We start from the raw sequence: 26,886 nt of genomic DNA, 5'->3' as shown, positions 1-26,886 counted from the left end.
AGTCTGACAAACTATGCTCTGGCCCACAAAAGCTTTTGCTATAATTGATTTGCTAGTCTTTAAGAGACCGCAAGACACTTCATTGATTTCCAGCAGGCTTCCCATTCCCACAAATGTGATTTCTGTGATGCCGGGATTCCTAGGTTTGCAAGGTGGAACAATGCATCCTTACACACTGGTGGTTTTGCCGGTGATGTCTCTACCAGTATCTGTAAGGGATTTGGACTTTGCTTTATGCTGTGAAAAGAGGTATTATAACCATAATTAGATTTTTAAAATTCAGTCAGGCTGACTCCTTCCTAGAAACTTCTTTTCAACCTGTGATTGAAAACCAGAATGTTTCCGCTACTAATGTTGTGGCAGGTTCTAGATCCGCCAGCGGGGTTGATTTATATTAACTGTGCTGATAGTCATGGACAACTGTTACTATTCCTTAAATAAAGAGAAAAATCAAATGTGAAGAGCCATTTTATTTTAAATTGACCACACAAGCCAAGGCAGAAAAAAATTGTGTACATTTTGGATACTTCAGTCACATTATTATTATTTTACTCTTTTTGTCTGCTCCCACCAAAGTGTTGGCATTTGTTGTTTCAGCCCAACAGGCGCTTGCAGTTGCACTTCAGCGACTTCCATGGGAGTTGTTACAATGGAAGGGCCTTTGAGAAGGAAGACATTACTGAAGGAAGGCAGGAAGCCTACAGTAAGTTTTGTTATGATGGTTGTGCTCTTACTTCTGTTATTACCATTTACTGCTCTCTGTAGCAACTATCGGCATTTTAGAGTGCTACTGGGGAGCACTGCAATAGGCCACACTTCCCATTCGCCATTAGGACCTGAAAGCACATCAGTTGTGGTTGCACCAGTGTAGTAGGTATCATGATTGCACCATCTGACTTCTGAATTTGTTTCATTTAAGTAGGTTTGGTGTTTTTAAAAGAAGAGGGCAGGGAGCAGGAGAGAGATGGGGTATTAAGGTATAAAGATATAAAGGACAAGCCACCTTTCCGTTGTAGTTGTGTACTTTCAAGTCAACCCTGACTTGAGGTGATCCATTGGTAAACAAAGTTCTCCTGGCAAGATTTCTTCAGAGTTGGCCACTGCCTTCCTCTTAGGCTGAGAGTATGTCATCCTCGCCTATCACAAGGCGCCCATACCTGTTTCAACAGGTACATTTTCTCATCCTGGTGTGACTATTGCCCTTTTTCTGTCTGCTTATTCAACATGTAGGAGTTCTTCCTTCTATACACCAGATTACTGTCTATATCCTAAAAAGAGAAGACAGTGGATATAATGAAACTGCAGGTAGAGTTAATAAGGATGTCTCTGGCTGATGTCCTAGATGATGTTTCCCGTAAGAAAAGAGAAAAAGTGCTGCCCACGCATGCAAGTTTCAGTAACGCTTGCCTTTTGTGGTGTATGGTTCATTCGTTTAAATTTACAGATTGTCTGCTTCCTCTTACCGAAGAAAGTCAAAGACGAAAGTGCAAAAGTTCACAGTTGAACATTAAGAAAACCAAAATAATAACCACAGGTGATTTACATAACATTAAAGTAGGTAACGAAGCCATCAAAATAGTTCAAGATTTAATCAGAATGGAAATTGCAGTGTTTGGTGTGTGTGGAGACAGGCAAACTGTCTATCTACAGATAATGTCTTTTGCCTTACACCAAACTTTGGTCCAAAAGGATCCCAAACTTTGAATTTCCAGGTGTTTTGGGCTTCATCTCCCAGAAGTGTTGGCCAAGCTGACTGGGACTTCTGGGAGTTGAAGTGCAAAACACTTAGATATATAACCATATGCTTCTTTCAATGTTTCTGGACAAAGTACCATCCCAGAAGAGTGATGGGATACCCCTTGAAATGGAGGATGGTCCACTCAGTTGCCAAATCTCTACATACATATTTAAATTATAAGAAGAGGTGGGATGACAAGAACAACACCAATACCTCTAGTAATAATAATTCCTTTTTATTTATTATCTCTTTTCAGCTTTCTTCATGGACTAGATATTGGGTCACGCTTTCAGGATCCACTCTGATTTACTTTGGAGCCAAGTCATTAAGAGGCGCTGAAAGAAAACACGTAAGCAAAGCATGTGGCTTCTGGAGATCATCCGCAGATGGATCTATAGTCAGAATGGAGCTGGGGATGAGGGTTATCCAGTAGCAACAGCCCAGAGTGGTGTACATCTGAGATCAATGCCATACTTGCTTACCTTTTTCTCTTCTAGTACAAATCTACACCAGGAAAAAAGGTTTCTATCGTGGGCTGGATGGTAGCACTACCTGACGATCCTGAGCACCCTGATATTTTTCAGCTAAATAATCCAGATAAAGGTAGGCGTTCTGAGTTGCATGTCCTTCTGAACATGGTGCCTCCTAGAAAATAATGACATTTGTTATGCTTTCTCTTAAAACAGTGAGTCCTTCAACATATATCTTTGTGGACTAGTGAAGCTTGATTCATAGATCGCACACATGGGAAGAGAGCAAAAGTACTCTCTGTAATAATTCGCCTTCAAAAGGCTGCCTGTGTCTCTCAAAACCAAGCCTCCTGTTCAGCTTTTTATTATTATTATTATTATTTTGTAGGCAATGTTTACAAGTTTCAGACTGGTTCAAGGTTTCACGCAATACTGTGGCACAAGCATTTGGACGACGCGTGCAAAAGTAACAGGCCTCAGGTAAGGCACCTCTTTTTTAAAACTTCTCATGCGCCCAGTCAACAGTGGGTTGCTTTGGAACTATTTTTTGCTCCTTCTGGTGCACATGAGCTTGTTTTTTGGGCCGAGGGATGGAGTCACGAAAGCTAAATAGAAACCCGAGTTAATTTTTAAAAAGTCAGAGTAAAAAGGTGTTGATTTATCCCAGGTTATAACCTTGGTGCGATGAAAATATCTGAGAATGCACTGTGAGCAAACAGACATTGTATGCTGTGCAAGAGTTAGAATCAGGTATAAGCTGCTATGTAGCTTGATTTTGAGTTTTCAGTTGAGCTCAAACAATAGCCATCTAGAAATCTATAGTGACTTGGCAGATTGTGACTGGATATGATGGCCAGAAACCTGCAATCATCTTATGCTTAACTAAGTAACTTCTCCTAGTCCGACCCACCCAAACCAGACGGAAACTTCATTTAACCATGCTCTGTTCATTGGAAGAACAACTCTCTTTTCGCCCCTGCAGTTGATACCTAGTAAAATAGGTTGAGGGTGTGTGAGTTATAGTCATGGCGATAGTGTGAAAATCGTGACGGAGTGTGAATATGAAACAGTTACAGCGAAATAACTGTCAAAATGTCCCCCCTCTGCCATTTGTCCCTCCTTGCCTTGCAAGGAGTTACAAAATCAAACAACTGCATATTCTATCAATCGTATAATCAGATATTCTATCGATCATTCAGTCACATATTCTATCAATCACATACCGTATCGATCACATAATCACATATTCTATCAATCACATGTGCTGCAATGGGGGGAAAGGTGGATCTGTCAAAACGTCACCCCTCTGCCATTGTCCCTCCTCTCAGAAAGAATCGATTCTGATCTGGTGTTCCCACAATTAAGAATTGCATCAGAACCAATTCTTCTCAAAAGAACTTCAAAATAACTGCTACCAAAAAAACCCCAGACTTTTTGCGTTTGCTCCACTATTTCCCCTGGAATCGATCAAATGAGGATCAGAATCGATTTCCAGTGAGAACTAGGGGCATATAGCTCGAATCAGGATTCTGAGCTTTTCGTAGTGGGAACGACCCTATAGAATTGCGCTGGAGGGCCTAGAAATGCTTAAAGAACTGTTCTCTGTAGGAATCTCTAGGTCCTCCAGTGTGACTTTTAGCAGAAGTTGACAACAGAATCACGCTGGAGGACCTGGAGATTCTTAGAGAGAACATATTACAGCCGCCACGGTTGCCTGAGTGCAGAGAGGCGGGATATAAATCAATTTTATTAGTAGTATTGTTGTTATTATTAATCAAATCCATGAATAATCAAATCCGCAGAAGTCAAATCCGCAAATGTGGGGGGCCGGCTGTATTCCTCACATCCGTAAAGCAGAGTCTGGCGCATTCGTCATCCTATTTTCTTTTCCTGCCAGGTACCTACAAACCTTATGTCATTTGAATAACAAGGCCGGGTCTGTGGTGTAACTTCAAGTGCCAAAACTGCAGGATGGGAAAAGGGTTCCCAAAGGAGAGCGGAGGAAGGAAACTCTCAGAGTGAGCCAGCTGTCTGCAACAGCGACTTCAGCACTTTTCTATATTAACTTGAACGTAATTATGACACAACTTCTAAAAGCAGAAAGTGAATGTTGTCCTTAGGAAAGGATCTAACCCAGTGCACTGATGCAAAAGGTGGATTTGGACTGATCGAAGACACAGCCTGCTCAGCGCAGGATCCCCAAGAGTCCTTCAGTTTAGCTTTGTGGTCACAGACTGCTGTGGATTTCTGTTCTCCCACAAACTGTGCATCACATCGTCTGCGGATTATTATTATTATTATATTATTATTTTTTAACCGCTCTTTTTATTGTTGAGCTGCTTTATGTGACTGAAGAACATTTAGCCCATGTTGGGTTTTCGATTATTTCTAATGCACAAAAAAACAAAACAACAAAAAATACAAAACAATTGACAGTGTTAAAACTTGCTGCAAAGTGTCAATTAGAATAGAACATTGTGGAACAACGTTTTTATAACCTTAAGTGCACTGAGTTGCTTGGCAATGTGGCTGCCTCAGATTTTGTATCAAACCACCCTAGGAACAAAACCGATACGCGTACCTGAGCTATTTGGGAAATGTGTATTTTGGCACAAGGTCAAAACCACCTGTCGTTTAAGTGTGCGTTTCTTGTAATTGGCTATGCTGCTTGTGTTTTAAACTCGAGGAGCCCGGGCAGTAGCTGCTGAAATGGGCCCCTTCACCCCAAAAAGAAATATTTGCCTTAAATTGTTTTTGTCCGTTGTTCTTTTAACTGTGGGTGCTATTCATCAACAATGTCTAGCTGTGCAAGCGCCACCTGCCCCCCAGAGAACTGCGCTGGGTCTTCCCGATTCCAGGGCAGAAGAGCTGAAAGAGCTTTCCCAAGCAGAGGGCACGTTTCACCCTCCTTTCTCTCTTAGGAAGTGGGTTGCCACTGGGCCCTCTCTGAGCCAACCCTTTTGGTCCTTCCCCAGTGCTTCTCCTTGAAAAGAAAGTCCATCCAGACTCCATTAACCAAGTTGGCTTTTGTCCTGTGTCTGCGCAATGCAAGCCCACAGTTGCTGCTTGTCGGAATACAGGTGAACGGCACAGTTAATATACGGGGGAAGTTAGCAGTTGCCTGCTGATCTCCCTGGACTGTCATTTTCTTTAAGTGTTTTTAATGCTAAATTTCTCAATGGTTGTTGAATATGTGTTTTTTCTGAATTAACATGTATATTGTCCTGAGAGAAAAGCTTAATATGAACCAAGCTCAGGAAGAGAAGCCAGCGCTTGAATCTTGTCGGGTTCCTATAGAGGGGAGCAAGGCAGACTTCTAAGCTAGCATTTCAGCACCCCATTTTCTGGCCAGGTTGGTTGAGAGATACACCACTGATTTGCGGGCGGCTCAAAGGCTAACTCCATGCAAACATGGAAGTGGAACATCTTTATGTCCAAGAACAACCTCCACCGGCATGCATTGAACAGAATTTCCTATTTGGCCACTGCCCTCTGATAATAGATTAGGATGCAATCCTGAACGCTTCTCTTGCCCAAAGAGATGCTTTCAGTTTCACATGTGGATTGTTTTTGAGGGAAGATGAATCTTTGCATCTGCACCAGACATGAAGGAGGGTTTGTAACAACTCTCCCACTCCTCTCTATTGATATCTCTCTGTGCTGTCGATATACAACCCATCTGTATGATATAGAAAATAACACATCTTGCCAAGTACATTGTAGTAATTAAAAGCCTGGTCTCTAATCTTGCCAGGTGACGCTGCAAACCAAACATATCTCATTGGATTAGGAACTGAATTCCATTTAGCTGTGCCCTCTGTTTTGAAATTCCCAAGACTTAAGCAAGAATTATAACACAATGGAGGGCCCTGTGGTACCTTTTACAGTTGTATTAAATCATCTTACCTGTTGACATCTTGTTCCTGAAGTTTATGCAAGTCCCAACATTGCCCACTTGGAAAAAACAAAGAGGCCAAGGGCATGGCTGTTTTATGCTGCCACAGACCTACATATCACACATAGCAAATTATATGATGTGCATAACTGAGCAAGTTGACAACTGTGTATATGACAGAGGGGTTACCCAAGTGTCCACTAAGTGAGTGCAATTGAATCCTGTTCACTAATCTGAGACCTCACTTACTTGGAGGTTAAAGCATAGATTGGCTAGTACACAAAATTCTAGCACTTCCCTCCAAAATGTATATAAAACAATACAGTCAAACCTCCTATAATAAGATCCGAGACATATATGAGGATGCATCAGTTAAGCAGGTACTCGCATTTACTGTCACAACCCAAAAGGTACATCTAAATTGTATAACAAAGCTTTGTGTTTAGTTTCTGGTGGTAACAGAAAGGGGAAAGTGCAAAATGAAAGAACCATGGCTCTAGCCACAGGCCAGGGACTAATGAAGTCAAAAGGATGATTTTAGTCATTATTAGATGCCTTTGAGAGTGCAAAAGCAGCTACTAACCATAAAGTTATGAGAAAGTTAAGTCCCATTTAATCCAATGGGGCTTACTTTTGTGTAAGGATGTTTAGTAGTTTAGCTGTCAAACACTTTCAAAACAAGGGATCATAGAAAACAAATCCCTATTTTAATTTTCTTTTTAAAAGGGGAAACCAGGATATTTGGGCTTTGAAAAATTATTCAAGAGGGTGTCTGGGGGGAAAATGCATTCTAAACTTCACCAAACTCCATTGTTTTATATCAAGCTCCTCAACCGAATTAAATTTGGGGGGGAAATCATCAGGGGCCTTGATAGACATTTCATGAATGAAGAGAAGCTTTGTCACGGTGACGCCCAGGTGGAGAATATATTTCTTTGTATAATGAATGAAACTTGCATGCATCTGTGGAGGGAAGAGAAATGTCTCTGGAAATTAAGCTACTTGAAAAGTCCCTCCGCAAATCTGCATTTGGAATGTTTTTGGGTGTGCGTGTGTGTATGTGTTTTTGAAAAAGGAACCGGCGATGCAAACGGCTGACTGTGATTTTGACTTGTATAGCTAGTATTGCATCGGATGGACACTGGAAATTGTACAATAATGACTTGTGTGATAGTATAAGTGCAGTATTCAGCAATACAAGCCAGCTTTTGCTGCACAGTGTTTTTGAGACGATGAAGTAAATGAGCAACAATAGAGCAGTATACGGACATTGTTAAGCCTAATCCGCACTTAAGTGGTACTCGTCCTATAAAAAGCATGAAGGTCTACTTAGCTACTGATTTTAGTGCACCTTTTTACTGTGAACTGAATAATAAAATGGATGCATATTGGTACTATTTAAACAATATTCCCGGCAGAAGACAGCAGATTCTGTTCCCTGATCCAGAGGCCCTTCGCGTCTCCAATACAGCTGCAAGCATCACAAGCAACCCAATTTATTTCAAAGGTGGCAACAGGTCTGTTTCCTCCTCTGAAATTGTGGGGAAAGGATGAATCCCTTTCCAACATGCAATGCCTGTGATCCCCTCCCCAAAAAGAGATCACTGGATCAGAGTACGCATCTGCTCTGAGAGCATCGTTCAATAAAAAGCGTCCCCATCAAATTATATTTAAGCTCCAATTTGTGTAGCTACATCGAGGCAATATTATTTATTCTTAATTTATTAGCGCGTGCGTAACTTTTAAAGTCAACTTAGTGCCAAAATGCATGTTGTTCTTTTTTCCAACTAGCGCTCAGTTGAGTGATACAGAATAGTATTCAGTTATCAAACCCATTTGTCACATTGTGATGTAACCCAATTTCTATATTTCAGATTCGTTTCTTGTGGAAAAACTGTTGCACTATTTTAATTTTCGGATTTCTGTTCCCGTTCCGTTTGTTTTTTAGCCGTATCCCAGCAGCCCCCCACTGCATGCCATTTGTGTAAAGCGCCTCTTTCTAAAGAAGAATCCTTGTGAATTGTCATAACCACTGAAATTTTAATCCTTGTGTGGGAGTCTTTTAGGTTTTTGGCAAAAGTATTTTGTTACCTCAGTCTTCTATCAGGTTGCTGTATTTTTCAGCTTGTTACATTGATAATAATTGTTTCACTAATTAAACAAAACTTTAATGTAAAAGAGAGTATAATTTCCGTTCTTTAGCATGACTGGGGAATTCGAGGGACTGTACAGAGAGACAAGAATTGCACAATAATGTGAAATTGAAATCCAAGTTAGAGAGAGTCTCCAAGACCCAGATCCTTGCAAAGACCCACTGCTATTCCTTTGCCCTCTCCAAGCATTCAGATATTTGCAACCAAACATTTTCCACTTGCCTTGAACTTTCCTTCTGGGCAAGCTGGTCCCAGACCAGAGGAGAAGGAAGCCAAGAGAGCAAGCAACAGTGACGAAGAAGGCTTGGTTTGTTTGAAGATGGGGGAGGTTTCTAGTACTCAAGAGCCCCCTGAAAATAGTTCAGAAAAAGAATTAAGACTTTCAGCTTTTAAGTGAGTTTTCTATTATTTAAGACTCTCTTTATGACTCTGAAGTTTGTTTTGCAGGAACACTGCCGATTTCAAAGAACAGAGTTCTTCGTTCCTGGCTTTTGAGGAAATACAGAGAATTCCTATAGACCTGGCCTGTCTGGAACAGAAGGAAAATATGCTGAAGCAGAGCAATCAGACAAAAGGTTATCAGAGGTCCAAAGCACACTGCAGAAATAACCCAGTTTGAGACTGCCTGAACTGCCCTGGCTCAGTGCTAGGGAATTGTGGGGACTGTAGTTTATTGTGGCACAATGACAGAGGCGGCTAAATGTCTCACAACACTAGTTTCCAGAATTCCCTAGCACTGAGCCAGGAGAGTTGAAGCAGTCTCAAACTGGATTATTTCTGCAGGGTGTTTTGGACCAGAGCCTCACCTAGCCATCTGTGCTTGCCTTTTGTCATTGTGTTGGTTTTTTACATTTGTTTAGGGTGCAAGTATAAGAAAGTAACATATGACATAGACCTAAATGTCAGATGAAACTATGCAAAGTTCTTTGGATAGCTTCATGTACAAGGCAACTATCTACATATGTAGTGAGTTGCTAGAGGATGCTCTCTTGTCCCATTTGCAGCTCTGATCAGACATTGTCCAGGTACTTCTCCAAAGCCCCAATACTGGCCAACAAATAGTGTGACAGTGTGCTCTAGTGCTTGATATTTGCCCTTTGAGGGATACTCTGGCAATGCAAACTAAGATCCTGCCCTTAATGTGACTGTTGCCCTGCACTGGAAAGCATGGCTGAGGTGCACAATATGGGCTGTATGAGGGATTTGGAAAAGTACCTGGCCAGTGTCTGGTTGTAGTGTGCCTTGGACTGGACCTTTGGCTGATGGTACCACAGCTGATGTTAGCTCCTGGCAGTTGTCATTTTGATTTTCCCAGACTACATGGATGCCTACAAAGTCACATAGAGAATGTATGTAAATGAACACGGCAGCACAATTGGGGCACTTGGCAGCTGCCTAAGAGTTGATGTCGTACAAACAGGTATTCTTTTCAATGTCCAAAAAAGGACTTGCACATATGAGACTGGGTGTTCTGCACACCAACAGGATGCCATCTCTTAAAATATCAAGCAGGTTAAAAGAAATACGTATTACCCAGACATCTTGGCCATGGAAACCCACCTGGGCAAGCCACAGTCTTTCAGTCTCAGAGGAAGGCAACTCCCCTCTAAACAAATCTTGCCAAGAAAACCACAATAGGTTTGCCCAACAACAACAAACCTTTGACGGTAAGACATATACCTGTAGTAAAAAAACAGTAAGAGGCAGAGCCAACCCTTAGGAGAGAGAAGTAAAATACCTAAACCAAGGACTTGGGGAAAACATTTTTATTCACTGATGCCCCTTCAAGGTGTATCATTCATGAGGGAGTTCCATAATTCTACAAGCAAAAACACTGTCTTCTGATGTCTTCAACCCTGATGCAGACGTAAATAGGAAATGTTGATTTGTTTAGAATCTTTCGAACACAGGAAAAGGTCCTGAGCGACTTCAAAACGAAAACAAAGGTATTTCCCCCTTCAAGATGTATGCAAACTATTTCCCAGCAGTGTTGGTGCTTACAGCCATATGGGATATCCAGTCCGTAGACAGTTGTTTTTGTTTCGTATTCTATATCTTTTGCACCAGTCATTCTTTGGAATTTGCTTACAATAATTTACATCTACGGAGAACATGGTTAACGTTTGCAATCAAAGACGTGTTGTATCTCCAAATCATTGGGTCTTGATCCAAGGCATCCTTAGGCAAATCTTTCTGCTCATACCTCTTGGAATGGTAGAGAATGGCAACGTCGCTGGAGACTTCCACCGAATCTCCATACATCTTGAGCACAGAATGGACCGAGGTCTGAATTACCTTCCTCGGGCGGACAATCATCTTCTTGTTCTCCGAGTTAACTTTTTTATTACGGTCTTTGAAGATCTCCTGCAATATGTTCACCCCAGGGACACCACTCCAAGAGGAGAAGTTGAATGGACTGGCAGAGGCGAAGACATTATTTTGGAAGACATGGTTTTCAAACCGGAACACACCAGCGTCTGGGTTATCGTCTTCCAGTCTTTTCATTAGCGATTTCCAATCTGGATCCTTGATAGGGAGAATAATTTCATCAGCATCAATTAACAGCACATATTTGCTCCTGTGCATATTATGGTAGACACAGTCATTCAGGGCTGCACTTTGTCCATAGTAGCCAATGTCTTTGGTGTCCATGGAATAATGCCAACGAGACGAAGTTGTAAGGTACAAATCGATGGGCCACTGGACAATTTCAATCGTCCCTTCTGAGACATAATATCTTAGGACTTTCTCCATCAATCGGCTGCAATTGTTCTTATAGATTACCACTTTCTGTGCACCAAGTATTTTATACATTTCTACAGACTGTATGAATTGCAAGACGTTGTTATAGCCTCCAAACATTGGGGACATACACACTGTGAATTCTCGGAGAGAGCTTCCCAGGTTGCGGTTTTTGATCTCAAAAACAGGCAGCTGGACCAAATCCAGGTCAAGGGATGGATGAATGGACATATACTGTGGAGAACAGTTGTTTGGTACCCAACAAACTACATCCGCTGCCCCATAAGGGAAATCAAACCGGTCTGCGTGAATCTCTATCTGCGCCATTCCTACGAGAACGGCTTCGCTTTTTAGACAGCAGAACACACAATACAGGTTTGTTACATTTTCGTTGTGAACAATGCTAAGAACGCGGATGAGTGCTCTATCCCTGTTATCAAAATACGGGGCTATGATCAAGCTGTGGTTATCTTTGAGTCTTGTGAAGGTGTCCTTGGTGGGCTGGGCTCTTCTACAAAAGCGGTCATAAGGTTTCAGTGGCTTGGCTTCTGTGGTGTCATAATATATTACCTTTTTCTTCCAATAGTATGATGCAAAAGATAGTATAAAGATGCAGAGAAAAGTTCCCACAGCAACTTTTCCTCTATAGATAAACATTGTCAAATGTTCAAGGCAATATTTTCACTGGCCTGTGGGTATATTATACCATTTCAGTTATCCTACAAAAGGTGAGGAGAGAGAAAGAGAGAGAGAGAAGAAATCAAACTACTACTTGTTCTAACAGAGGATCTGTAGTATCCTTGGGATTCCTCTATTCTGTTCTTACCTGTACTAAGCAAAACACCATTCCCTTGCACACTGAACTGGAAGAATGGCTAACCTTAATGGTGGAATGTTAAATCCTCTGCAAACGGCATCAGCTAGCAGTTAGTCTTTATCTATTAATTCTATTTAAACATTCTTACAATGTACCTGCATGTTTCAAAGGTGAATGACAAGTATACTTTCACAGGAGCTTGACTTAATATGCCATCATTGTCGGTCCTCAATGACTGACAACGGCTTTATTTGCCAGTAGTAGTCTATTAAACTACTCAGTTTATTCCAATATAAGAGAATAATATATCACCCTTCTCATGATCTATTTGCTAAAGGGGGTTGAAAAAGTTATTATGACTAAACATTATGGCTGCAATTGTCTTTGCCCAGTATTAGAACAAAGGCATTCTTTCATTGTATTCTTGGTGACCCTAATTTATGGATTCTGTCTGGTAACTGTATTATTCTGTAGTTGTTTTGTGATCTGGCTAGCTACAGACAGGCTAGATTTGTCCCCAAAGGGACTGTTTTTATATACATTTAATCAATATACTTACATCCTATTCTAACCACTGAACATCCTCATCTTCACCAGTGAATCTGAGCTCCTGTCTTGACAGTATAATCCTCCATCTTCCTTGTCATTGCTATGCTAAGGCTTTCTGACCCTGAAACTGTGGGCACAAACCACTGTCTGTCATCACAAAAAGCTGGCAGAGTGACACCACAAAGAAATAATTTGAAACACAGATGCTTTGTGATAAACCAGCCCATGTTACAAACTGTTATACCTCTCTCAAGCTGAAAACTCATCTGGTAGGAAAGCAAACACAGAACAGAAATGTAATGGCTTGAATCTTGAAAAGCAGTGGCCTGAATGCCATTTGGATAACGCCAACTAGACTAGACAGACCCACTGAACTTGATATGTAGTTGAATGGTAAATGGGAACGAATGAAAATCCCATTCATTCAATGGGTCTGCTCTAGTTGAAGCTCTCAATGGGACTCAAGTGAATGGCCTGGTTCACATGCAACAAGGGCGCTCCAAAATTAGGGTGGAACCTCCCCATTTACAACAAAGTTACAGACTTAAACTAAAAAGGCATGCTATTTATATTGGAGAGGTGGTCAGAGGAGAAAGGGAAAGGGGGGAAATATTGTATTTCAAGCAAGGATTCAGCCCAAAATGTGGTGCCTGTGATTCACTTATTTATTTATAGGGTCCTAAGAAGCCGAACTGTGGCTCCCATGCAACTAAAGCTTGACATTTCTCAGCACTACTCTGTTCTGTTAATGTTCATATTGGGTTGATACACAAATCAGGCCTGGTTTGAAGGGGTCGCAATGCCTGTTCTTACCCCTAGCTATGTCTTGTAAAATTCAAAGACATGGCTAGGTTAGTCTGTAGAGCCAGTATGTAGAGAGATCCTGTGGCACATTTGGGACTAACTGAAAGAAAGAAGTTGGCAGCAGGAGCCTTTGTAGACTTTTATAATGCTCCAGATAGGGAAAAGACAGTTCAATAACAACCCTTATTCTCAAGATTTTGACTTCTGGGCAGAGAGGATAGCTTTAATGTTAAAAGCCTCAAACAGAGGGTTCTCCAGATGGTGAAACTCACCTTGGATTAAAAGAGGAGCAGAGGATAACCCACGAGGATCTGGTGTTCCCATTACTCATTTATCCTCAATTTGGAACAAGTGGGAAAGGACCGAGGGAGATGCATCTTTTGCCCTTGCCATGAAATGCAGCTCGTTTGATCTGGAGACCTGACAGCCTTAACCTGCTTTCTTAAAAGTTTGAGTTATACAAGTGAAGAACTCTTCTGATTAAAACAGAGAACGGAAGCCTCACAAATGCCTCCTTTCTGCAAATAAGAGCTGAGTAAGTGTGTTTACCCACAGTATCAGGACTTACAACTACAGCTAGATTACACCTAGCGGCTTAAGTGCATGTGTTTTCAGAGATAGATGGGATTTTAAGCATAAAACTGAATTGAGAAAGTGCAGAAGTTAACTTCTTGATGCCGCGAGATAAGAGTTGGACTATTCACCTTTTAACTTTGATTGGACAAATGGTACCTTCCCAGGAACTTTCTCAGAACTTAAAAGTACAACAGCTGCTGGAAGAGTTACATTTTCTGAAAGAAGAGGGGTTCCCAAACTTGACCAAATGTCTACATGAAGATCTGACTGAGAATCTGAGGAATGAGACTAAGGCTGGACAATGGAGGGATGTAAGGCAAGGATGGAGAAACATCAAAATCAGGTTGAAAAGTATATGGAGAAACAAACTTGAATTAACGGAGGGATTAGACACTGAAACGGAGGAGAATAGGGGCCAATTGGTTCTGGAAAGTGAAATAAGAGTAATAATTCAAGGGGAAGAAAATGTGAAAGCTGATTTAATGAAAGCATAAGATTAAATGAAGGATGAAAAAGGAAATTTCTGACTCAGGATAAATACTTTAAAACAGCAAATGGAAAGGAGTTGGTAATAATAAGGGGCAACGAAGGGATTTGAAAAGATAGGAGAGAAGACCGTGGATTGGATGGGAGAAAAAGAAGGTGAGGTTGAAATGTAAAATATAAATGGTTTATTTGTCTGGTAAGAATACAGAGAGATAGTGATAAGTATTATTAATGATAGGTATATTGGAAGAAGAAAGGTGTTGTTTTTAACTTTCCTTTTTGGGGCTGTTAGGAAAAAGGAATTTGGGAACAGGAAGAAGAGAATAGTTGGGAGAATAGTTTGCCTTGAAAGCCTTGAAATAATTTGAGTTATATACCGTTTAAAGGAACTATGGAGGTCATCATTTTTTTTCCTTTGTTCTTTTATCTCTAACTATCGTTTTAACATTTCAATTTTGTTCTTCTCTTTTTTTCTTCCTCCTTAGTGTTTTGTAAACTATCAATAAACGTGTGCAAAGTATGCATTTGGAGAAGTAGGCTAACGTCTACAAAGGCTCACGCTGCCAACTTCTTTCTTTCAGTCAAAAGTGCTCCAAGATCCCTTTCGATCCTGATCTTCCAGCCTAACACAGCTATCTCTTTGGTATCAACAAAAATCTTATTAAGAAAAAGTAACGCCTTTGCCAATTAAATACAGAAATACAAAAGTCAGGCTTAGAATAAGAGGTCTTATTCTCAAGTATTTGTGCTAGTTGTTTGAAAGATGATGTGATTTCCCTTTGGTCCGGATGTATATGTGTGTGTATGTATGTATTCTTTTATTGGATTTGTAAGGGCTTTTAGTCAAATACAATAAAGGGCTGACAATGAGTACAAGGGCAACAGAACTGCATGTATGTACTATGCATTTAGGAAACAAAAAGACAGAAAGAAGAAAGAGAGAGAAAAAAGAAAAAGGGTAAAGGACATATAAGTAAAACACAATAGGATTCAAGCCACCCCAATCCTGACTGTCATGAGAAAAGGAACAAGAATTGTCAAAGTATTAGAGGAAAATAGACATTGGCAAAGAGGGAACAGGAACCAGACACAGAATAAGCCTGAATAATCACAGCATCCATATACTCACATGTGAAGCGTTTTTGATACTCCTGAGAAAGATAGGAAGATGGAAAAAGAAGGAGACGATCACAGATTTAAGTCCCTTGCATTTCTTTCATGGGACAAAACAAGGTATTGACCCACAAAGCTTGAGCTAGGAAGGAAATACGAAAAACGTCTTAATCCAGTCCCCTCCTCTTTGCACTTGCATCATACGCAGGAAACAGGTGGTGATAAATGAGGAAGATGATGATGAGGAAGAAGGAGGAGAGAGGGAAAGTGCAGCAAGTGCCGTAGAGGTACTTAATGGCAGCCAAGTGAAATGCTCACACTGTGCTAGAATACAGGATGCTGCTTAATTTATGAGATCTTGCTGAGCATCGGAGGAGCCAAAAAACACGTGGTCGGTGCCAGAGTTCTCTATTGGGCTTGTGCCACAAAAGCGCTCCTCTTCAGAAACCTGTCCGATGTGATCACTTAAGCATCTCCTGAGCGATTCAGCGTATGGGATTTTGACATACAGAAAGCCTTGCTAGGAAGCGGAGGGAGAAACTGTCAACTTATTTGCAAGCCGGCCAAACAAACAAGTATAAAGGCCACAAAACAATAGTGTAAGGACAGGTTGCTTACCTGTAACTCTGGTTCTTCGAGCGATCACCTGTGAATTCACACAAATGGGCTTTCTTGCACCTGCACAGAGAACATTCGGAACCTTCCAGGTCCTGCCCATTCTCCAAATGCTTTACTGGCTCTTTTCCTGCCCAAACCCTCAATTCCATGGATGCCAAAACAACAGCGAAGGACCTAGGGAGAGGCAGGGAACGACGAGCAAAGGTTGGGCAGATTTGTACAAACTCACAGGCGACCGCTTGAAGAGCTATAATTGCAGGTAAGCAACCTGTCCTCCTTCGACATTGTCCCTGTGAAGCACACAAATGAGTTAGACTAGCAAGTTGTAGCCACAGGAAGAAAGAGTGTCATGCCACACACAAGGAGGGCACATTGCTCCCAAACAGAATCACCATCCGTGAACCCGAGTCAAAGAACATAGAAACACAAGAACAAACAGTCTCAACCAAGTGGCAACTTCATAGATGTCAAGCAGAGAAATCCCGTTGGAATATGTTGGCATTCTCTTTGCCCCTCCTTAAACAGATAGGGATTCCCTGCATGCAAACTCCTCTCTCTCTCTCTCTTTCATTCACTTAGGTCACTTCCCCTTTTGGACTAACTTTTATCACATGTCCTTGTCCCATCCTTTTCCCGTCCTTATTGTGCAATCGGCGAAACACTTTCAAACGGCATCGCGCTTATCCAGATATTATCCCATCCATGAAGTTCAATTGTCCATGATTGTGCAAAAGACTTTGACAACGTTGTGCTTATCCATCAATATCCCATCAGTGAGGTGGGATTGTCCTGTAGTTTCCCTTCATGTTTGAATAACAGAATAACCCATTAGTACTATTGACGGGACAATTGCACTTCATTGACAGGATAATGACTGGATAATGTTTATGATAAGTCTTTCACGCAATCATGATAAGAACAGAAGAACGATCCTCTCTCTGTACTCTCAAAGATTTTCTCCTGCGCTGCATGTTCCTCCTTCCTCCTCTCAATTGGAAAGATCAATATTTCTTTTTACTCGAACTACTGATTAGCTAGATTAGGATATAGCTTCTATGTAAATATAGATTAGAGCCATTAGTTGTTTGAACTTCAAGCTACTTATGTTGTTGTTGGAGTCAGCCACAGTTCTTCGGGAAGCACAGTTAAACAAAGGCAGAATTCCAAAAGACAGGGAAGCTAAGAAGGCATGAGGTTGCAGTAGCACTAGCAATGGTTATCCCCTGAACAAGTTCAGTGTCAGGGTTTGGTGGCTTGCATAAGGTCCCCATTTTGAGATGGAAATACAAATGAAACATGGTTTACCCTTGTGTCAACTAAAGCCGAGCAAGTCGTCTGAGAGGTCTCGCAATGGGCAGTATCCAAGAAATGAATCACTTCTGCCTCCTCTGTACAGAGAGAAAGAAGACATTGAAAGAGCAGGTCTCTGTCTACCACACTAACTCCCTGATAAATCCATTAATATTGCTGTGTGCCTTCAAGTCGTTTCCAACTTAAAGTGACCCACGCACAAGGTTTTCTTGGCAAGATTTGTTGGCGGGGAGTGCGACTGCCTTCTTCCGAGACTGATATTGATATGTGCCATGGATAAAAGTCAAGAGTAAAACTTAGGAGCATGTAGCAAAGCATGTAAAGGAGAAAGCAAAGGAAACCAGTGCCAAAAAACGTACAAAATCTCAGCAGGCATGTTTGTAGTCATACTAACGTTGGATGGATGGATGAGAAAACAGAGGCAAGTCAATGCTTCCTGGAGAGGTAATACATTTGCCTTTCAACAGTGGATGGTTCCTTTTTAAAAGTAAGAGTTAAAGTACAGTACTTACCTTGATCCACGGATAAGTTGACTCAGATTTTGGGGGTTAATATTTTGAGAAGCATTTCTAGACTTAGACATGAGTATATAGAGTATTGACACTATATCAGATATGTACATGAACTTGACTTACAACTCCCAGAATCCAATAATAAGAGTATTTACACTTTATCAGATATGTATAGGGAATTTACTTAAAACTGCCAGAATCCATATATGAGTACAAAGAGTATTTACACTATATCAGATAAGTACAGGAGCTTGGCTTACAGCTCCCAGAATCCATGCTGGCTGGGATATTACTGAAAGGAAGGTATAATCTTGAACCAGATTTATTTCATTGGGGAGTCCATGAAGTACAGCTCCACCCAATACCTAACTCCTGACTTTCAAACCCAATAGATCACAGTTGAAAACTAGGAAACATGTGGCCAAGTAACATCAGAGTGTTGTGATGCTATTAAGTTATTAATTAATTAATTATGTTATTAAGACTAATACACAAACTGGGAAAGGACCAGCAGTTCTATGGGAAGAAAGAGATTCTGTCCCCTTTCTCAGCTTTTCCAGCTGAGTTAATTCAGTGCAAACCACTTTTGCACTTTGAACTCAGTTTGCAGCAAGCGAAGTAAGCTGCGGACAAAAGGGAGGAAGAGGGAGAAAACTGGGACATTTTAAAAGCAGCTGAAAAAGTTGGAAGGCAGAGGATTAATTGAGCCTTTGGACCAAAACACACTGCAGAAATAATCCAGTTTGCTCAGTGCTAGGGAATCCTAGAAATTGTTTTGTTGTGATTCCAGACTTCTCTGACAAAGAAGGCTAAATGTCTCACAAAACTACAGTTTCCACAATTCCCTAGCATTGAGCCAGGCCAGTTAAAACAGTCTCAAACTGGGTTATTTCTGCAGTGTGTTTTGGACCTTAGTCCCTAAATACAATGCATCTAGCATCTTTAACTACTTACATCAGTAAGCAGTTTTGGACTCTGACAAAAAGGTATTAAAATAAGCCTCTTTGTGCTGTTTTTACCTCTTGTGATTGTTGCCCATTGACGGAAGCTTGTAGGAGGCCGGCTGGAAGAACGAACGGTGTATTTCCATATATTGATTAGACATCCTTCAGGTCACCATCTGAAAAGAGAAAAGAAAATCAGAAAAAATGACAGAGGACAAGTGAACGATTATGGTTACACTTGAAGGGAGTGAAACCTTTTGGACTCAATGGGGCTGAGGATACATGTTTCAGATTATGCCATTGGTTTTAGCAGGAATTAGGGGGGAAATGCATGTATGAAAATGCAGTCGGCCCTCTCTATCTACAGATCCACGGCTTGGAAACATTTGAAAAATATATTAATTCCAAAAAGCAAACCTTGAGTAATTACTAATATAATTATGTGTGTGTGTGTACACACACACATATATAATTATATATAAAGTATATATATTTATATTTGCAAAGTGTGTGTAAATATATATATATATAAACAATAATAATAATAAATATATTTGTATTTGTAAAGTATATCAATCAATATATATATATATACACACTGTATATAATAACAATAATAATAATAACTATATTTATATTTGTAAAGTGTGTGTGTGTGTGTGTGTATATATATATATATAATCACTTAATAATAATAACAACAACAACTGGGACCTATAGTTTTGTGAGACATTATCTTCTCTGTCAGAGAGTGAAGCTGCCACCACAAACTACAAATCCCAGGATTCCATAGCATTGAGCCGTGGCAGTTTAAAGCAGTGTCGAACTGGATTATTTCTGCAGTGCAGATTCAGCCTAAATAGGGCGAATCTACACTATAGAAATAATACAGTTTGACACCGCTTTGGCTGCCATGGTTCTATCCTATGGAGTCCTGGGATTTGTAGTTTGGTCAGACATTTAGCCTTCTCTGTTAGCAACAAACTACAAATCCCAGGATCCCACAGCACTGAGCCAGGGCAGTTTAACGCCGTCTCAAAACTGGATTATTACTGCAGTGTGTTTTGGGCTGTGGTTTAAAAAAGATGGTGTCAAACTGGATTTATGTCAACAGTATAGATGAACCTATGCTTTTTTATTTTAAAAATAGCATTGTAAATGACTCTTTTGAAGAAGTTTCTCCCTTCCTTGAAAGGTTATATGTCTCTTTCCAAAGTCCAGATAGGCTTCGACCACAGAAGAGGGAGAAAATGTGGGGAAAACACAGGGATAATTCATAAAGATTGTTCTGGAAAAATCACCTCAGGATGGGAAGCAAATGGTTTCCCGCCTTTTTTTAAGGGGCTGCCATAACAAAGTGGATCTATAGGGGGCACCAAAGGACCCTGATGAAGAAGGAATGGTGGCTAATAATGGAGGAATCCTTTTCCTAACATAAAAAGTAGATTCAAATTAATAGTATTTCCCTGAGGAAACCTCTTGAGCGTCTCCCCTCAAGAGCGAGGGACCATTCCTCCAAATCACACCTGAAGGAGAAGCCCTTTCCTTGTGGTGCTAAGTAAATATATTTGTATTAAAGCATAAATATTATTACGAACAATGGAATCAAAAGAGCTTCAAATCCCCCTCTTAAGATTTATTGTTTTGGGGGGAATTGCAGAATTGGAGTGTTACGCCCCCCCACAAGTATATACACTCTTTAGTAGGTAATAGTAGCTATGGCCTGTTACAGACTGTCAAAATAAAGCTGCTTCGGGTCTCTTTGGAGGTATGCTGTTTAAATGATGCATGCATCCTAAGAATCCAGAAGCTGCACCAAAGCTGCACTCCAGTGCTTAGGAATGGAGTGTGGCTTTGGCGCGACCTCCGGACTCTTAGGACCCATGCATCATTTAAATAGCATACTTCCAAAGAGACTCGAAGCAGCTTTATTTTGGCAGTCTGTAACAGGCCTATGTTTATTATTTGGAGGCTAAATACGTGCATTTGTATGGAAGTATAGATGTGATAATAATGATTTTACCAGAGCTGCAAATTCCAAGTTATTTGGGGAGGAATTGCAGAATTGGGGAGTCCGCCCCAAATACATACACTTTTTAATAGCTAATAGGAGTTGTAGTGATTATTTTAAGGCTAGGTAAGTGCATTTGTATGGAAGAACAGCTGTTATAATAATGATTTAATCAGAGTTGCAAACTACATCTTATATTTGTTGGGGGGGATTGCAAAAATGGGTTGTGCCCAAATATATATGTATATATGAATATATATTCCCTTAACCATTTATAATTCTGCCATTTTTCCCCACTTAGGAGCAAACCAAAAGGATATTAAACCCACACATTTGCCGAGATTGGCTTCTTGCAAGCCAGGAGTGGACAATATTTTTCGATTTGTAAACACATTGAAAAGGCCTAAAAAGCATATTACATTTTAGAAGTAGCGCATGTAGTTTGCAAGTCCCTCTGCCCTGAAGCTCTGTTTAAAAAGGAACAGGTTTGGTTCATATCAAACCAGGAGGATCAGTTTTCATGGAATCGAACTTTTACCTTCTTCCCAAACGGACCTTTTCCTGCTAGCAAAAGGAAAGAAGAACCACATATCAATAATGGTGGTCAAACAATTGCTAACCTGTTAAAGAAAAGTAGCTTGTTTGTAGGACTGCAATACTGAATGCTGGAAAGGGCTTTTATACCTTAATGGTGGGGTAGAAAAGGCATCAGTGGCAACACCTGTTGAAATTTACTCTTATCCAACCTTTAAGGGTACAGAAGCAAGATTTGGTCAGTGAGGGTTTGCCTTTGCCTTCCTCTGAAGCTAAGACAGTGTCTTTACCTTTGATTTTTACCTATAGGTCTTGCATCTCAACATCAGAAGGAGACAATGCTTCGCTGCAGAAAGCGGGATTTGTGGATCGCCGTCCCTTTTCTCATTCTGCTGTGTGTTCAAGTTCACAACTGGATAACACACTTCCCTCCTCCTTCTCCAGTGGAGCTGCCAACCGACCGGTGCAGAGGGAAAATTGTCAACAACACAATCACAGCATTAAAACACAACAAGACATTTGTCATATCCTCGTATCACGACAACAGGGAACAAAACTTGACTCGGGTGATTGCCATAGTGGCCTACAAGAAAGTGGAAGACCTCTATTGCTGGTTTTGCTGCAGTCTCGACGGCCGCATCTCCGTCAAAAGGGCAGCCATTGCCATTCACCAAGATCAGGTTGGCTCCATTTTCGGGGCAGCGGATATTGTGTGTCTGGAACCCCAGCTCTGCTATCCAAAATACGTCTCCATTCATTCGTCCCCAAAAGGCCAAGCGGAAGAGCTGCCAAGTTTTGAAATTCAGAACCGTTTGCCGCAGTTTTCCTTTTCGGCTGAGTTCACGCTTTGCCTCTCGGTCATGTTCGGAAACTACAGCAACGTGTTGCAGTTCATCCAAAGCATGGAAATGTATAAAATCCTCGGCGCGCAGAAAGTGGTGATTTACTTACACAACTGCAGCCAACTGATGGAGCAAGTCTTGAATTTTTACGTTGCGGAAGGCACCGTCGAGGTTATACCGTGGCCAATTGTTTCCTATATCAATTTATCTTCTTTCTGGTACTCGCATAAGGATTGGCTGTATGGGAAAGCCACTGTTCTCAATGACTGCATCTACCGCAATATGTACAGGAGCAAATATGTGGTTCTTAATGACATTGAGGAGATTATCCTACCTATCAAACATCTGAATTGGCAAAAAATGATAAGCAGCCTTGTGGAACGCAACCCAGAGGCCGGCATCTTCCTTTTTGAAAACAATTTCTTTCCACAAAATGTCTTCTCTTCCATCGATGACGGATTCAACATTTCGTTATGGAAGACCGTCCCGGGAACGAACATTTTGCAGCATATTTACAAAGAACCCAGCAGACTGTGGCTCAAGAACCCAAGGAGAATGATAGTCGACCCGAGGAAAGTGGTGCAAACCTCATCCAGCTACATTCTCCGGGGTTATAGCAAAACAATGGAAGTGCCCAGAGATGTTGGCGTGCTTTACAATTGCAGAGACCACCACAAACAAGAGATCCCTGACAACTACCTGATTAGGGACACAGCCATCTTGAGGTTCGGCGAGCCTTTGGTTAACAAAGTCAACCAAGCGTTTGTAAAAATGTTTGTTAAGAAGACCGGGAAGTTCAGTTGGAACAAATACTTAGAAAGAGTTGCAAGAATCTTAAAATAGACATTCTGGGTATAGACGGTTGCTTGCCGAAACGGAGTTAGTTTTGTTGAATGAAAGAGGCATTTCACTTGGTTGTTGTTTACAGGGGCTAAATGGGGAAAAGGAACCAGCCTTCTTTTAACATTGTGCATCACAAAGTTAACAGAAAACATAACTTATCACCTCTGATGGATAGATGAAAGCATGCCCATCCCTCTTTCTAGCAATGAGTTCCCAAACAGCTCATAAATTCTCACAATTGCTTAAGAAGGTATGGCATCTGTGAAGGATTCTGAAGGGATGAATCACCTTTTGTCCCAAATACATTGGTTGAATTAACATTTCGTTTTCGGCTAGTTCTTATCCGTCCGCTAAAAGTCTGTCAGTCTCAGCCAGCATGGTTTTGGGACTTTTCTGATTTGCTTTAGACAGATAAATGTATGAATCAATAACTATATGCCAAGCATCTCTCTTCTAACTGCATTGACACAATAGGTGTGGGTAGATTTGTTTCTTTGCCACACAGAAGGTTTTGTTGAATGTTGTGAAAGTTGATTATAGATTAACCTGGTTACATTCAGCAGCGTCTGCATTTTAAGGCAAGCTGGTATTATGTTGTCCAGGTAAATCTTGTATGTTGAATAAAGTTATTCTGCTTATGCTTAGCAATTGTTTTTAGAACATGATTGTACCTCAGTCTTCAATTTCTGCAGACAGTTAAATCCAAGGGTATAACAACAAGATGGTCCTAATAAATGAAACAGCCATCACAAATTGATTTTGTGGAACACTGCTTTTGAAAGGTATTTAAGCTATGCATAATGGACTTCCCTTATCAGAAAGCCTTTCCGAGTCAGCAAGAGATGACTTGAAGTTGTAAACGCATTCGTCCCCCCACATTTGCAGCTTTGACTTTTGTGGTTTTGGTTATTCATGGATTTTATTAATATGCTCTCTCTAGGAATATCTGGGTCCTCCAGCGCAACTCTGTGGTCAACTTTAACCATAAGTCACACCGAAGGACCTAGAGATTCCTAGAGAGAACACGCCTCTAGGCATTTGTAGCTCCTCCAGAGCAATTCTATGGTCAATGTCTGGCAGATGTTTACCACAGAGTTGCACTGGAGGACCTAGAGATTCCTAGAGGGATATTCTTTCAGGTGAAAACATGGTGCTTTTGTTATTTGTGGGTTTTCCATGTTCACAAAGACCCTGTGCCCCTTACCCCAGCGAATGTGGAGGGACGAGTGTAGTTTTCTTTAAGGTTACAACCGCTTCCCTGACCTCTTATTTGTTGGAATTTGCTACCTTCACATAAAGTACCCTGTCTCCTCAAAGTCATCCTCAGATGGCAGTTGTTTACTTCTTCAGCACATTACCTTACAAAGGAAAGGCGAATGCTGGAACACTTTACCTGTAAAACACAGTTGCTTATATCAGGTGAGACATAGCTTTGAGTGCTTGTGCATGGGGGGGGGGATTTGAATCGATTCCAATCCGCATGTAGTTCACACTTGCGCAGAATCGATTTATCGAAAAAGAAGTGGAAAAATTCAGTGTCAAAAAGATGGGGGTTAAATAGGTCTAGCGCATGGCCCTCCTCTCGGAATCGCTTCAGAGTTTCGGATTAAGTGGGAACCGGGCCGTTGGAACCCATTCAAACCGATTCATGATCTGATTTAAAAGGTAGTGAGAATGAGGCCCTTGTTTTCTTTTTTGGATGTTTCACAAGCAGGGTTAGATCATGGCAACATTACAGCTGTGCTGTTTAGCTGCCTAGAGGCATCCCTCCTCCGCAAATGAACACACCTCATTTAGATCCGGGAAACTGATTTGCCACAGTTGCAATTACAGGCTTAATAACGCTTTCTTTCTTTCTTTCTTTCTTTCTTTCTTTCTTTCTTTCTTTCCTTCCTAAGTCAAGGTAGGAAATCACAGAAGCAAAATAGAACCGAATGTATGCAATAGTGCGAGGAGCCATTTTAACTAAGATTATAAAAACCCAATGGGAACGGTTTACATGGAGCATGCCCCTTAAAAGTATGAATGGACCACTTCCAAAAGAGATAGGCGAAGTCCCCATCTTTATCAAGGCTGAGCAACCTTTTCACCCAGAGCTGTAGGCAACTCTCAGACTAATTCCCAAAGGCTTTTGCAAGCAGCTAGTTCAGACTTCTAGGTGGGGAAGAAAATAAGTGGATAAAGAAAGGGATATGGTCCATCCTACACAGGGCTCTCACCATACTTAAAGCTGGCATCAACATTTCTAATGATTACCATACAGCACCACCTAATAGATTATCTCTGGGAGGGTACAGAAACAAATATTCCTAGCCCCTGGTCTGTTAAATGCCTAACCTGGACCATTCTCCTTTTCACTTGGGCCTGCCATTCTCTCCAAATAGTAGTCAACACATGGATCAAATCTGGGTTGCATGGGGTAAACCTCCCCATGCAAGAGTTACACGTTGATTGTGCTATGTAACCATTGTGCTGAATGTTGCACTACTGAATGCACAATCAAATGCACATTTGCTTGTGCTATGGCATCAGCCCCACACCAATTCTGCTTTGGATAAGGCTTCACTATCATTTAAGCCACATCATTCATAACCGGTTGGAAGGGTGTGTATATGGAGCATATACCCCCTAGCATCTCTCTACATCTTGACTAAGATTGAGCAAGGAAGCCATTACTAAAACTCAGAACAAGTCTGGCTGGTTTAGCAAGTGCATTTATAAATGCAAAGCAGATCAAAATCTAGGTTTTAGTGATGGAATGGCTATTAAACCTTGACTGCAACTGGTTCGTATTAACAATTTATGTGGAAGGGAGCAGCTTTTTGTCAGCAGCCAGCAAAGAAGCTTCAGAACTGGTGAGATTTGATCCATTCAGCTGATACGAGTCAACAATTTAGTTTATTGTATTTTACCAAATAGATATATGTTTCTTCAGCCCCATATATATAGCATGGCAGGAATCTAATCTGAAAGGTGCCAAAGTCTGGACGATATTCTAAATTTACATCAATGGTCTTCTATGATTATTGTTGTCGTGTGCCTTCAAGTCACTTCTGATTTATGGCAACCCTAAAGTGAACCTATTACGCATTCTTTTTGCCAAAGAGGTTTGCCATTGCCTTCCCCTGAGGCTGAGAGCATGTGACTTGCCTAAGGTCTCCCAATGGATTTCATGGCCAAGCTGGTCTCCAGAGTCCTAGTCCAAGGCTCAAATCATTACCATTGATACCACTGACCAATGGCAACTTGGTCTTGTTTGGACTGAGTGTTTACATCCAACTCCTTACTGAATCCAGGCTATGTGGCTTAGATGGAAAGGAGGAAAAGCGACGGGTGCATGTTAACCACATATTGATGGTGTGCGGCTCCAGTTTGGGTCTGCAAAATACCTCCTTCAGGAGTATTTCAAACCCAGACTTTCTGAGTGGCTTGCATCCCTGTTTGCACGCACCTGGAAAATTTCATCCCGATCTTCCCTTCAACTAAAACCAGAGAGTCATTTGCCTTTTTTCCTGGGGAACTTGTTAAGCTTGTTTTTCAAGCAAGCTCCAGCTTTATGACATGCCACTTGCTCCTCTTCAAAGTGTTTGGATGCCTCGTTTTCTCTTAAGGTTTATTTTTAATCTCCTATGTCTCTCCCTATTTCAATTTGTATTCATCCTTTGATTGGATTATATTATTTGAGAGCGGCAGTTTCTAGGTAGTGAGCTACCTGCTGAAGAGAGATAGTTTGCTGAAGACCAAACTGAAAAACCTTTGGGGAAACAGATTGCAAAGGTGAAGGATAATCTGGTTCGGTGTTCCCTGGTCCATTATCTTGGAATATACTTCTCTTGGGGTTGGAGGATTTCCTCCCTTCCGTTAAGAGAGAAACGGCGTGGAAAAATACACGTTTCTGGTGCAGTCCTGAGTGACAGGAGGAGCTGTC

The 26,886-nt window shown here is 41.1% G+C and overlaps 3 protein-coding genes and 1 long non-coding RNA gene across 9 annotated transcripts in view; 2 read left to right on the top strand and 2 right to left on the bottom strand.

The window, feature by feature from the left end:
* LOC149308056 (ras-specific guanine nucleotide-releasing factor RalGPS1) overlaps positions 1 to 8,281 on the top strand; it is a 140,817-nt gene extending 132,536 nt beyond the window's left edge. For both annotated transcript variants that reach the window (XM_089534989.1, XM_089534988.1), the window contains 5 exons: positions 598 to 703; positions 1,995 to 2,087; positions 2,236 to 2,341; positions 2,597 to 2,688; positions 4,106 to 8,281. In XM_089534989.1, the coding sequence (XP_089391115.1) occupies positions 598 to 703; positions 1,995 to 2,087; positions 2,236 to 2,341; positions 2,597 to 2,688; positions 4,106 to 4,135 (427 nt within the window). In that variant the 3' untranslated portion in view covers positions 4,136 to 8,281. The remainder of the gene's footprint in view (positions 1 to 597; positions 704 to 1,994; positions 2,088 to 2,235; positions 2,342 to 2,596; positions 2,689 to 4,105) is intronic.
* Positions 492 to 19,093, bottom strand: LOC149308054 (uncharacterized). The gene is made up of 3 exons (XR_016282113.1): positions 18,804 to 19,093; positions 2,221 to 2,383; positions 492 to 1,268 (listed from the first exon to the last, which is right to left on the bottom strand). It is a non-coding gene; the product is annotated as an uncharacterized LOC149308054 (long non-coding RNA).
* On the bottom strand, positions 10,054 to 11,669 carry LOC149308055 (glycosyltransferase family 92 protein BAH-4-like). Its single transcript, XM_089537003.1, has one exon. It carries the CDS (start codon positions 11,653 to 11,655, stop codon positions 10,342 to 10,344), a length of 1,314 nt encoding a protein of 437 aa, XP_089393129.1. The 5' UTR covers positions 11,656 to 11,669; the 3' UTR covers positions 10,054 to 10,341.
* Positions 18,813 to 23,673, top strand: LOC149308053 (beta-1,4-galactosyltransferase galt-1-like). Of its 5 annotated transcripts, none has more exons than XM_089534993.1 (2): positions 18,813 to 18,896; positions 21,583 to 23,673. In XM_089534993.1, the coding sequence occupies exon 2, from the start codon at positions 21,612 to 21,614 to the stop codon at positions 22,956 to 22,958; it is 1,347 nt and encodes a 448-aa protein (XP_089391119.1). In that variant the 5' UTR covers positions 18,813 to 18,896; positions 21,583 to 21,611; the 3' UTR covers positions 22,959 to 23,673. The 5 variants fall into 5 exon arrangements, 4 of the variants coding, with proteins under 4 accessions (XP_089391119.1, XP_089391117.1, XP_089391118.1 ...); XM_089534991.1 differs by lacking the exon at positions 18,813 to 18,896 and adding an exon at positions 19,661 to 19,923; XR_016282112.1 differs by lacking the exons at positions 18,813 to 18,896; positions 21,583 to 23,673 and adding exons at positions 19,841 to 20,286; positions 21,041 to 21,567.
* The last annotated feature ends 3,213 nt before the right edge of the window (positions 23,674 to 26,886 follow it).

Source organism: Sceloporus occidentalis, unplaced genomic scaffold (genome assembly GCF_023333645.1).
Source record: "Sceloporus occidentalis isolate IW3139 unplaced genomic scaffold, rSceOcc1.0.p SCAF_8, whole genome shotgun sequence".
In the NCBI taxonomy this organism is placed as follows: Eukaryota; Metazoa; Chordata; class Lepidosauria; order Squamata; family Phrynosomatidae; genus Sceloporus; species Sceloporus occidentalis.
Note: the sequence above shows the minus strand (reverse complement) of the source record. Positions and strands in the feature narration are given on the sequence as shown.